Here is a 12,354-nt window from a genome sequence, read left to right as displayed (position 1 = left end):
GAATCGTTGCCTCAAACGTTGCAACGCAGCCACATCGAAATTATTATATCCAACTATACGCGTCAAAGGGAATTTTTATTGTTTGTAAAAAAAAAAAAAAACCAAACACAACACGGCAGCAAGAAAAACTCTCTCCGCACAATGCCGAGATAATTAAAGTTACTCAACATGTGTACGTAATTCCCGCGTTACATCTATGTTGAATATTTATATTCCGTGATATTAATAACCAGCTGTGACGAGAGCGGTCAACCTAACGCCATTTACGTTTAATAGCGACGCCTGTAAGCCACCGCGAATTGCGTTACGCCACTCAAAGGGAGACGTCGCGTTTTGATTTACTAAGTGCAAACTGCGAAACGACAGCTCGCTATTTCATCGCGCGTTCCAGAAAGCTCTAACGCAATTAAAATCCGACGTCACACAGGCCCGACAGACACGCTCGCGGTTTCGTCTGTAAAACGCCGCCGCCGAGAGCATCTCGAGGAGACAGCCGGAAACCGTCGCTACAAATTCGCGAATTTCTCTCTCTCCTATGGCAACGGAGAACGAACATTCGCGAGGCGAAGTCAGACAGGCATAGAAGCCGAGGGCTTCATTATTCAAAGGGTGTCGGCGTCTTGCATTCTGCCGCTCTACTGGATTCGCGGAAGTTGACGGGTGAGAGGCAACCATCCGTAGACGGTTCTCCCATCTCTCCACGTCCTTCTCCACGTCCTCCGACGGGTTCACGGGAGACCCCCGCCTCCTCCGCCGAGGCTGTCTTCGGCTGCCGTAATAGCGTTCGATCCCCGTCATCAAATCATATTCAGCAGCTCGACGACGAATTGCGAATACACGCTATCCCGTGAACGATCGCGAGCCGCGGCTACTGTCATTAGTCGCGTCGGTCAACTCGCGAGAGGATGTTCATTTTTAACGGTGAGGTCAGATTGACCCCATGGTTCATTTTACACCTTGCACGCACTGCTTTTCTTCCTAATACGTGGAGTATTGCGGCGGTCCGCACGAAGAAAATATTATAGTAAAAATTACTACGAAATTTTGTAATGTTAGACGATACCGGAATTATAACTGAAATTGTCATGTTGTAATCTCTACAGATGCGCTTCGTTGTACACATCGCTAAAGATTAAAACACACATAATAATTTCAGTCATAATTCCGGCATGGTTCAATGTTACAAAATTTTGTGGTAATTTTTATTACGATATTTCTTCCGTTCAGGTTATATAACGTATATTTTACATTATTTCCTTCCTTCATAATAATATTTTTTTGTAATCTTATAAATATTGTAAGATATATTCCATAAAGATATATAATAAATAAAATTAATAAAATATAATAAAATCGTGGATTATCGGTGGCCTACGCGGCGTGAATGAAAGATCACGTGAATTTGGCGCGGTATTCAACGTGTTAAGAAACGTTTCATGCTGTAATTTACCTTTTTTACCCATTTTGCGCGTTAATTACCTGAAGAATGAAACGAAACAGAGTACGGTGTCGTATCCGACCTCACCTTCCTTAATACGTTGAAGATCCTTGCCATTAGAGGATTAATTTCCCGAGATATATCCTGCCGACTAATTTCTCCGACCCGTTTCCGAGTCGCACCGACGACACTCTCGTTTCTTCGGCGCGAGGCCTCGAGACTAATTTAAATTAATCCGGAAACGCGTGGGACCGCCCCCGTAATGTGCGAAACAAAGGCGTTTCACGGGTCATCGAGAGTGTGAGAAAGGATCGTCATGAAACGTGCGCGCCAAGATATATATGCGCCTATCAAATACGACGATTTACACGATGAAGGCATCGATCAGCTCTTTCTCTCTCTCCGAAGCGAACGACGTCGTACACCGAGCGTACACATGAACGGGGGCGTCTTCGCCGATTCCTTTCCAGATATATTCACTATGTGATATTACGTCAAGCGTGTATAGTCGACTGAAAGACACGGATTGCGAGTGCATACAGGGAACGGCAGAGAGAAGCCGGGACGGATGACGGGGTGACACAGGCGTGGAAAGAGCAGAGATACAGAGACAGAAGGAGGAGGGAGGGAGGAAATGGAGGGCAGAAGTGTGGTGGAAGCAGCGTGGTGTGCTACGGATATCCATTCGCGGTGGATGGAAACTGAACGTAGTCGGTCTCACAGCAGAACGATCATAGAGCGACGCGCAAACGGTAGCAAACGAGCGAGACAAGCCGAAGGCAGCAGCAGCAGCAGCAGCGGCGGCGGCGGCTGCTGCGAACGAGGCAGAGGGTCGGCTCCTTGTAAATCGCATCACAGATCAAACACAGCTTGTATATTAAACGTAACCTGGTAAGACGCCGAGACTAGACTGCTTATCTACTGTCCAAGACACCGGGTCAAGTGAGAACGCTAATGGCGAGCGTCGGCGAACGCGCATCGTCGAGCTCCTCGAGTCGCGAGGACTGCTCGACGGCGCTGATGACGCGCCGGCATCGAGAGAGAAAGAGAGAGAAAGAGAGCGGCTTCCGGGCGAGCTGATAGAGACTTTCGTGCAGACGCTCGCGGTTTCGCGCAGACGAAATTAAAGCACAGGTACAGCTTAGGCTGTATCCACCGCATATCTTGATACGCGTCACCGGACATACACAGACCTCGCGTCGTATTCCCGGATACGTATGAGACGGATATACACACACATACACATATACACATATGTCTGCCGATTGCCGTGCTTCCAAAGAGCAGCCGAGGATGCGAAATTGAACGGCGCCCGTTGCGCACGCTTCGCCGCATACCGCGCACGACAAATCGCAGAGACGCGCTCCCGCCCGTTTGCCCGTCGTTTGAGCACGAACCGCGGAATTCTCGCGGGGAATCGAGAGAATCCCCCGGGCGCGCGCTCGCCCGGCTTAACGCGGGGGATCAGAAGCCCCCGACCGTCAGTCGCTCGAGGAACACTCGTCGTCGGTTCATAACTCGCACCCGCCTGCTTTCCTAAGGCGATCCTATCCAGCGGAGAAAGCACCGCGCCTTTTCACAGAGCCGCGGCAAGACGTCGAGAAGGAGAAAAATCACATGTGCCTCTCCCTATCTCTCTCTCTCTCTCTTTCTCTCTCTTACTCGATAATGCGATAAACTCTGAAATCACGACGGTAGAAATTATGTTACACACCCGGAAGTCAGTAATGAAACGTTATCGCAATCGCGCTGTCAATGACCCGTTATTAACTAAGCGTGATGCCTTTTTGCTTTTGCGTGCACACTCGCCGACACGTTCGTGAAATGACGATTACACGGGAAAAAAGATTTCGCTGTCACAGCCAATCGTGGTTTAGCTGACAACGTTTTGCTGCTGTGATACAAAATTTGCTGCCGCAAGCAAAACTTCAGTCACTGTTGCTAGGTGTACATAGATGCCACACCTACATACATCTACTGTAGCCAAACTTGTAAGTACACTGAGAAAAATGTCCGGATCATATCTGACCGGATAATCCAATTAAAAAGTAACAAACAGATGTGTCCGATCAAGTACGATGCCCGATCAAGTCGTGGTCTTTATCCGATAGAAGTTACAACGGATAAACACGAAGAAAACAAATTTTGCTAATTACAACAGATATACCACGGAGAAAACAAATTTTGCTAGAAAAGCAAATGTATGTCAATATAGTGATAGCGAAAAAAAAATGGTTTAGACAGCGAAAAATTGATTCGGACAATAGAAAGGTTTATTAAGAGTATTAATTGTCCATATATCCAGCAAATAGCAATTAATATTCTTAACAAATCTTTCTGCTGTCTAAACAAATTTTTCGCTGCCTAAACAAATTTCTTTCGCTGTCATTATATCGACAAACATTTACTGTTCTAGCAAAATGTGTTCCCTCCGTGTACAAAAGGTGACTAATTTTCCGATTAAATTCGATAATCGCATCGGTAACTTCATCGGATACTTTATCGGATAAAGGTGTCCATCGGCTGATCGGAAAATAAAAATAACAATCGGATACATCATTTAATCGGTCTATCCGATGGAAATTTTTCTCAGCGCACAGTTACAGCGGCGAAACATTTTTAGCTGAATAACGATTAGTTGCGCCGGCAGAATCTTTTTCCTTTCCGTCTACAGATGGAACGACACTTACCTGGCTGAGGGGACGAATGCGCTCGTGGATAGACTTCTCCGCCTGCATGGCCGACGGTGGTGGATGATCGGGCGTCGGTGGTTGAACGTAATGCGTGGGGCTGGTCGGCAGCAACATCTGCACGCGCTTCAAGCGTTTGTCGGTGGCCTCACGGTTCTCCACGGCGGGCTGCTCGTCGATCATCTCGCGCTTCTCGTCGAGAAGGCTCTCTTGGGAAGACTTCAGGGTGAGAAAGGCGTTCGACACGAAAGTCTGCTCCTGGATCATCGCGTCGCCGTCGCTGCAGGGTGACTTGTCGGCGCACGAGCTGCTCTCCGGCTCGTAGCTCTCGTAGGCGTGCCTGCGTAACTTCCTGCGCGGATTCAGCATCTTCACCGGCCGGTTCTCGTAAATGGACGTGATGGCCACCGGCTCCACGTTGGGCTCGCGTTTCTCATCGGTGCCGACCAGCCGTGACTTCATCTCCACGTATTGGTCCACACTTCTGGTGACGTGGCGCAGCTGATCGCGCCGTTTCTGGAGCTGCTCGAGATCAATGTGACTGCGCGCACCGCTGCGCGCCAAGAACAAATACTCGTAGTTGCTCGGTCCTACCGAGCTGTCGGCAGACAAGGACATCTGCGTCTGCAGGTGCGTCGGGGACACTGAGAGGTTTCGCCTCGGTGGCTTCTTGGGTGGCGTCGGCTGCGAGAGAAGAGACAAACATTTCCTTCGCACTTGCCGATCCACTTTTCGCACTTCGATCTTCACTCCCGAAATTTCCGATTCTCGATATTCGAGAAAACAAGAGAAAGAGAAAAAAAACCCAAGAAAGTATTCAATCTCTTCGATTCTCGTGCACGCGTTTCTACATTCACGACGCTAATTCCGATTAACCGAGACTCTTACCGAGACTTTACTGTTGGAAGCGGGACTGTGCAGCGAGCTAGACAGGGGTGCCATCGGCAAGTAAATCCCGGCAGCGCTGGAATCGTTGGGCAAACAACGACGGTCCCGTGGGCTCGGTCCGCCGACGCTCGAGGATGAGGACACGCTCAATTGATCGGACTCTCTGCCACCCCCGTATCCCGTGGGCAATGTCAAGGACAGGTCCTCCGACACGAAGCTACCCTCCATTGTGCCGCGCGGCACCGGTGGAGTTTGATACAGTCCACTGTCGGAGCCCCTGTGCAACGAAAACTCGACGCCTCAGTGGGAGCCCGGTGGGGTGATCTGTTGTTTCGGAGTCGATGACGACGAGATCGACTCCGCGGATCGAGAAGCTTCCGAAGCGTAAGCTCGATCAATCCGCGCGAGAAACGGAGACACAGCTCGCTTCTATCGTGCAATTTCGGATCGTGCGCAAATCTCTCTCCCTCTCTCTCTAAATTGCAATTCGTCGAGACTGCAGTATTTACAGACTTCCTCCTCGAACTCAACATCGAGCACGCGTCTCGGACACTCGATAACGAATGCTCTACGAGAGTGCATGCATATGTTAACTAACGCCAATTTCTACGACTTCGGTAAACAACGACTGATCCATTGCCGAGAAATTATGTTGTATCTATAGTTGCGACTATACTGTGCAGAATGTATGCATGTCATTACCGTGTAGTGTCGGGTGGTAATGGTGTTCTTTTGGTAGTGTTTTGTGGTATATCTTCAGGAGTTTGGTCGGAACTTTCGAGAGTATTTATAGAGTTGAGAGTGTCGGATAGGGACATAAAGACGCTGTCGAAGACGGAACTGGGGTCGGAGTCCTCTGTCTGCTGGAGGGCCCTCCGTACTCCGTTCACTGGCTCCCCGTTCTGCTCGTCTTCGCTGAAAACGTGCATCCCGGTACGTCAACCGACATCGATCACCAACCGTTTACGATCAAGGCACATCCAAAGCCAAGCAACACATAATCTCGTATGCACCGAATAAAAGTCGCCGTGGTGGCAATGCTAATCAACTAACTACCACCAAATACGGGGTTCAACCAACGTTCACGGAAATCAATTCCCACCTAAACCCATCTCAGCTTGCGACACTAGCGATATTCGATCTTTTAAAATTGTACCATTTATCGATACACTCCAATGCGTATGTATGTGCGTGTACGTATCATTAGCTAGATTAAAACGCTCGCGAAAGCGAAGACTATGGCCCGTATTAATAATCGTTGCTTGAAACTTACACCACGTGAGATACTCACACAATAAATAATCTTGTGTCTAAATATTAACATTTTTTATGTTGCCATCTTTTGATTATTACTTCAATCAAAATTGACAAACAGCTGATACCATTTTTGACGTTTTCATGTGTTATATTTTTATGTCAATTTAGTAAATTAATATGTTTTGTGTATCATTTAAAATAAAATATTACTTCGAGTTCTTTTAACACAATTGCTTAGTTAACTTAACATATTTTATGTTATTTCAGTGTAGGATAACACATTTCATACTTCACTGTTGATTAACAAAGATGTTAAAATTACTGAGTATTAATTGGTGACATATTTTATATGTTAAAATTTATAGACAAGTTGTATTGATCTTATCCGCAGTAACAGTGTTGTCATTTTAAAACTTAAACAATATAAACCGCATGTGTAGCTAAAGCATAGCAATGGTGTAGTATGAAAGATAAGTGACTCAAGATCCCGAGTTTGAGTCCCATCAGTGATAAACATACTTTTCAAATACCATATTAATTAAATCAATTAAATAACATATAATTAAGAAAGTTTCAGGCACAGTTGACGACATCTCAAGAACACGTTTAAAAAATGTGAAAAATAAATTTCTTTGACGTGAAAATAGCATCTGTTACATTTGACATTACAAATATCAATTTAATTAAAAAAAGTGAAAAATAAATTTTTTAACGTGAAAAATCAATTTAATTAATATCAAATGTTACTATTAAGAATAAAATTTAAGTAAAAATAATTAATATCATATGTTGGAAGAAAATGTGTTAATATCAAGTCATTACCATTTCTAATTTGTGAACAAATAAAACACGACGAATGAGTTATTTTGGCTTCAACTTAGTCATCAACTTTCTGAGACATGTAAAAATGATTAAAATTAGCACTGCATTTTTTACCGTGCAGATCTAAATTGTTACAGTTAGATCTGAGTCCTTTAGTGAAATTTTACAATGCACACGACATTCTACCTGTAATTGCGATTCAACTGAGAAATTCAGATCTAACTCTGAATTCAAATCTGAGTATCTCGAAGAGCGTCTTGAGACAAGTTTTAAGTAACGACTATTAATATAAATCTTAGAGAGCAGCGCGTCGTACAGTAAGAAAGACTGCAAGGATGTAAGTTGCGAAGAAAAGGCAGCCGTCTCCCCGACTGACAAAACACAACTCGGTCGCGAAGACATTCACAGGCAAGGGGCGACTTTTTAACGAGGTGGCCACGTAGACGAGGACGGAACGCGGTGAGTGCGAAGAGCAAGAGGAGCGGAAAAGGAGCCGGCGGTCGGTCGGCCCGGGGGTTGCGGAGGCCGCGCGCGCGCGCTCACGGGGGAGCGATGGTTATTAGTTTTATGCTGAGACGGGCTAACATTTACATTGTTTAACGTGATGGATTCATCTCGAAGCGGCCAAGCCGGGGCTACCGACGTCAAACATTGATGGTGGAGAAGTGCGGAGAACATCAACGGCAACGAGCACCCACGTTCTATCGCTCTCTCTCTCTCTCCCTCCTTTCCCTTCCTCTTTCCTTCTTTCTCTACCGCTTGCCACGCGCACACATCGCGTGCGCCCCTCTTTGTCCCTCCTCCGCTCTCTTACACTCCGCTTTTCGCTCCACTCTCTTTCACCCCTACGTCTTCGTCTCTCTCTCTCCTTGCTGAGGAGAGCCGAGCCAACTAGTCGGGCTTAGCAGCTAGAGCGGTAGCACTGGCACGGAGTACCAATGGGGTGATGCAGCGGGGGTGACCCAGGGGCGAACGAGGCGGTCGGACCCACCATCGCCTGCCTACATCAGGAAAATTAAACCAAGCCAAGCGGTGCTTAACGCGCTGGGGCTACACGCCGTGCCGCCACCTCCTCCTCCAACCTCTTCCTCCACCGCCGCGCGTTTTCCGCCCGCCCGCGCCCCCCATATATCCAGGTTCCCTTTTCGGTCCGAGAACCTCCACCTCCAACCTTCTCCACCTCCTGCGGAGTAACAGCGCGGAGTGGCAGCGGTAGCAGCAGCGCCAGCCGTCATCATCCCGGCCGGTGCTTGGCCGGTACTCACTCATTCACTCCGTGTTCCGTCCACGTCTACGCTTTTGTTTGTCCAACATCTCCTATATTAAAGCACCGCGGCGGCCGCTCTGCGCGCCGTACCTATATTATACGGAGTCTTTTTCGCAAAAAAAGATCGCCGACCGCGCTCACCCACCGCGATACCGCGCGGTTTTCATTCCCTTCGAGAGACCATCGTCAGGGAAAGAAGACGAGGGGGAGGGGAGAGGAAGTATTTTCTCACCGTACGCGCGAAGTCGCGATACGTGAGAATGCGCGAGTGTGCGAGCGCGGTAATGCGTGGGAGATCCCGCGTAAGAGTTTACATTAAATGAACGCGATCTGTTCGCGAGCGAAATACGTCACTCTACGGGCGCACGTGCGTCGCTGAAGTTGACGTTAATTAATACTCCGGTTTTTGTACGCGCAAGGGTACTTAAACGGTACATCGATATTATTAACGCTGTCTTACGAGCCGCTAATTATTCGCGTGTAATATTCGCGCAATATTCCGCTCGACATCATTTTAACGTGTTCAGTTACCGCTACCGGATTAATATCTCGCTAGTGTCACGAACACGCACTACATGTTTTGTGCAAGCGCGAGTATCGTTATCTGCTCGCAGTGTCGGTGGTGGCTTTACGAGGGGGAGATGTGCGATTCAACGCGGTATACACCATAAAAAATACAGCGCACAACACATACAAACACACACACACATCTACGCGTGCACGATCGCACGCGTACACATGCGTGAAGTGAAAAGCGGATACGGTGATACTTACAAGGACATGACGGAAGTGCCGGAAACGCGACGATCGTCGTCCCGAGGCTTATGATAGAACTGCCATTGAGTCGGCGATGTCCCTTCCGCGGGGGAGAGATCGTCACCCGGACGAACATTCTCGTAGGGACTGCCTAATGAGTCGCCACCCTGCACCGGAATGGGCGGCAAATTCTCGCTGTCGGCGTCGCTTTCCACACCGGAGGAAGACCGGTGCCCTGTTTGAATTCGACAATGCGTGTAATCGTAAGCGACGAGTTAGCGTTCCGAGTATTCACACAGTCGGATGTTATCATTGAGACCGTCTCGAGATCATTTTCGGCCGCTTCGTAGCCAATGAAACGAGTCGTAGAGCATGTGAAGTTGAAACTGTCTTAAATATAAGATCTGACTGTGAACATCCCGGCCTGAGAGGGCCTTTTACGCGTTACCTCGACGGCAAGCTAAAGGCAATCTCTCGCGAAGCGAATCGCAGCGCGACGAGTCTCGAAGGAGACACGAAGAAGAGCGAAGATATTAAGAATCCGAAGCTGCTACGGTCTTGACGCGTTAAATATACGCGCGACTCCCAGAGGTGAGAATCGAGAAAATCATTCAGGCCGTCAACGACGGAATTAGCGGTGGTGTCGGTCCACGATTCGCCCGGCGTACGTCGCGCGAAACGGAATTCAAGATTAATCGCATAATATACACATCGTGCGAGTACACGCGCAAATTTTTCTACGAGGCTAAGGGCGATTTAATTAAACGCGTCGCGCGGCAAGCTAAAGGCGCACGTGCTCTCGCGCGCGGCGAGAATCCCACTAATTACGCAAGCCCTCGTGTACACACACGCACACACACACATCGGTCGCGATGTTGCGCGAAAATAAATCGCATGCATGCAAACGCGAGCATACTTTTTATCACCGCCGTGATATCTTGAGTGACGTGCGGCGGGAACTGTCCCAGAAGATCAAGCACCGTGTTCTGCCGGGAATCCCTAATGCCCAAATCCACTCCGCGATCTAAAAGCGCCCGTACCACTTCCATCTTGCCGCAGAGCGCCGCCTCGTGCATCGCGGTGCCCGCTGACGTTCTCGTATTGACGTCAACTCCAGCGGCAAGGAGGACCTCCACGACCGCTCTGCAACAAAATTATGCCAGCATCTCATTGCGCGCTTCGCTCGTGTCGCATGACAAATGTTAATAGGGCTCGCAGAATTAACGAGATTGCGTTTCCGCAATTATTCGGAGTCACCGTTCGTCAATTCAGGTGGGATTAAATAGGCGACGACCGGAACGGATAACCTCGTGTTTTACACAGGATATCTGAAGCTCGACCGACAAACTGTTGGGAAATAAGTAAAGAAGTCTTGGCGGACATGTGTCCGAGGAAACTTGGTGTTTGAAATACGCGCTTTCAAATGATGACAACGATGAAGGAAAATGTGTGGCGGTAGACGGGTTAAGAATATTAATACAATACCTTTTTAATTATTTTTGAAGATAATACCTGGATCAATTTTGATATTTCTGTAAATGGATTAGATGAACCGCTTCCAAGAATCCAACGGGCGTGCAATAGCGTTAGAAATAATGAAGCAATATTCGAACGTGTGTACGTTCGGTCACAGGAGAGGTTGCCACAATATTTTTCTCGATGAGTTTCGCAACGTGTCTAATAAAGGAAATGTATCTCCTGAGAATGACTAAAAAACGAATTCTCTTATTGAACGCGGAATGGTCTGTTGTAACCGTTCTGTGACTGACTGTACGCGCGTCTTTGCTTCACAGATGTCAATTGTGCATTGATAAGGGAGCCAGATATTTTGTACTCTGTAATTTTTATAACAGTATGTGTCTAGATGTTTATTAATAAAACACGATACCCTCTCTCTCTCTCCTCCGTCCTTTGCCCTTTTCAGAGCGTGGTGACATAAAACACGATACACTGAGAGAAAAATATAGTTATTTTCGGGGACAACAATATCCTTTTCTTCATTTTAACCACAAAAATGGTCAAGAAAACTATTTTTCTAACAAGTGTTATTATAGTGCCAGTAATAATAACGTGCATGTTACTATTATTTCTGTGGTTAAAATAAAAAAGGGATATTGTTGGTCCCGAAAATAACTATATTTTACTCTCGATGGATTTAATGAATAAAATTCATATTTTTTTAAGCTGAGATTGTGGTAGCTATATTTCAGAAACTAAGCGTTTGGGAACATATATTTACTAAGACTTCTTTATTTATTTTTCTTTTATGTAGAGAATCCATCCTTTGAATTCGTCGGTGGAATTCAGATAAATACTGTATATCAGTCACATAGAGAAAAAAATATTTGATGTATGTAACTATAATAATTAAAGTAAAAGAATTATAGTCAGGAAACCAATTTTCTAGTAAATGTTATTGTAGTGTTAATGAAAATAACCTCATATGTATGTTGTCACTACTATTTTGGTGGTTAAAATTATAAAAAGGTTATAGCTAGCACTGAAGATAACTATAATTTCTCTCGAACAGAACGAGAAATGAGGAACAAATACTGAAACACTTCGGAAAAACAGGGTGACGAACTGACTGGCGAGTGATTTTTGCAACCACAAGATGTATCAAGACGCAGACTGGTTCGGAGATTTTACGCAATCATCAGAGAGAGAGAGAGAGAGAGAGAGTGTGTGTGTGTGTGTATGTGTGTGTGAGCGGAGCGTGCGCGTCTCGATCGTAATCCCGCGAGCCATCGGGATTTCACCAGAGATGCATTTGCTGCCGCGGCCGCCGAGAAAGCTCAAAACGCAGATTTCGCCGTCCTTCTGTCGGGGGGTTGGGCCGCGCATCGACTACAGTGACCGCAGTCGTCCGACGCGTATAGGATTGACGGCCGAAGATCGGATTCACGTGCACCTATGTTGTTATTACCGTAGCATAGGGGTATTTGTATACTGGCTTACCGAGAGCACCGATATTGAATCCGATAATAGACATTACTCCGCGTCCGCCGCTGCCACCCCCGCCGTTTCACCCTCTCCCCCCGCCTCCCTCTGCCGCCAACTGATCCCTCTCTGCCGGCCGGTCCCCCGCTGTTCTAGCCCGATATAGCTGCCGCTGGTAGATCCACTAAATATCGTGGTGCGCGCGTGAAACGCGTGCGTGAGCTCGACCGTCGCAATGTACGCACCCCCGTACGTGCCCGCGTGCGCGCGTACACCTACCCCCAGGGATTCTCAAA

The 12,354-nt window shown here is 47.2% G+C and overlaps 1 protein-coding gene across 2 annotated transcripts in view; it reads right to left on the bottom strand.

Annotated features, from left to right (window-relative positions):
- Positions 1 to 12,354, bottom strand: part of LOC106747898 (ankyrin repeat and SAM domain-containing protein 1A-like) — a 55,839-nt gene that overhangs the window by 28,421 nt on the left and 15,064 nt on the right. Inside the window, exons 6-10 of one of the 2 annotated variants that reach the window (XM_014625896.1) lie at positions 10,035 to 10,261; positions 9,137 to 9,353; positions 5,719 to 5,931; positions 5,017 to 5,293; positions 4,129 to 4,812 (exon numbers count right to left, since the gene is read on the bottom strand). In XM_014625896.1, the coding sequence (XP_014481382.1) occupies positions 4,129 to 4,812; positions 5,017 to 5,293; positions 5,719 to 5,931; positions 9,137 to 9,353; positions 10,035 to 10,261 (1,618 nt within the window). The remainder of the gene's footprint in view (positions 1 to 4,128; positions 4,813 to 5,016; positions 5,294 to 5,718; positions 5,932 to 9,136; positions 9,354 to 10,034; positions 10,262 to 12,354) is intronic. The other variant, XM_014625897.1, reaches the window with a different exon arrangement.

The sequence above is a fragment of the Dinoponera quadriceps genome, unplaced genomic scaffold (genome assembly GCF_001313825.1).
Source record: "Dinoponera quadriceps isolate SergipeBrazil2010 unplaced genomic scaffold, ASM131382v1 scaffold2551, whole genome shotgun sequence".
In the NCBI taxonomy this organism is placed as follows: Eukaryota; Metazoa; Arthropoda; class Insecta; order Hymenoptera; family Formicidae; genus Dinoponera; species Dinoponera quadriceps.
Note: the sequence above shows the minus strand (reverse complement) of the source record. Positions and strands in the feature narration are given on the sequence as shown.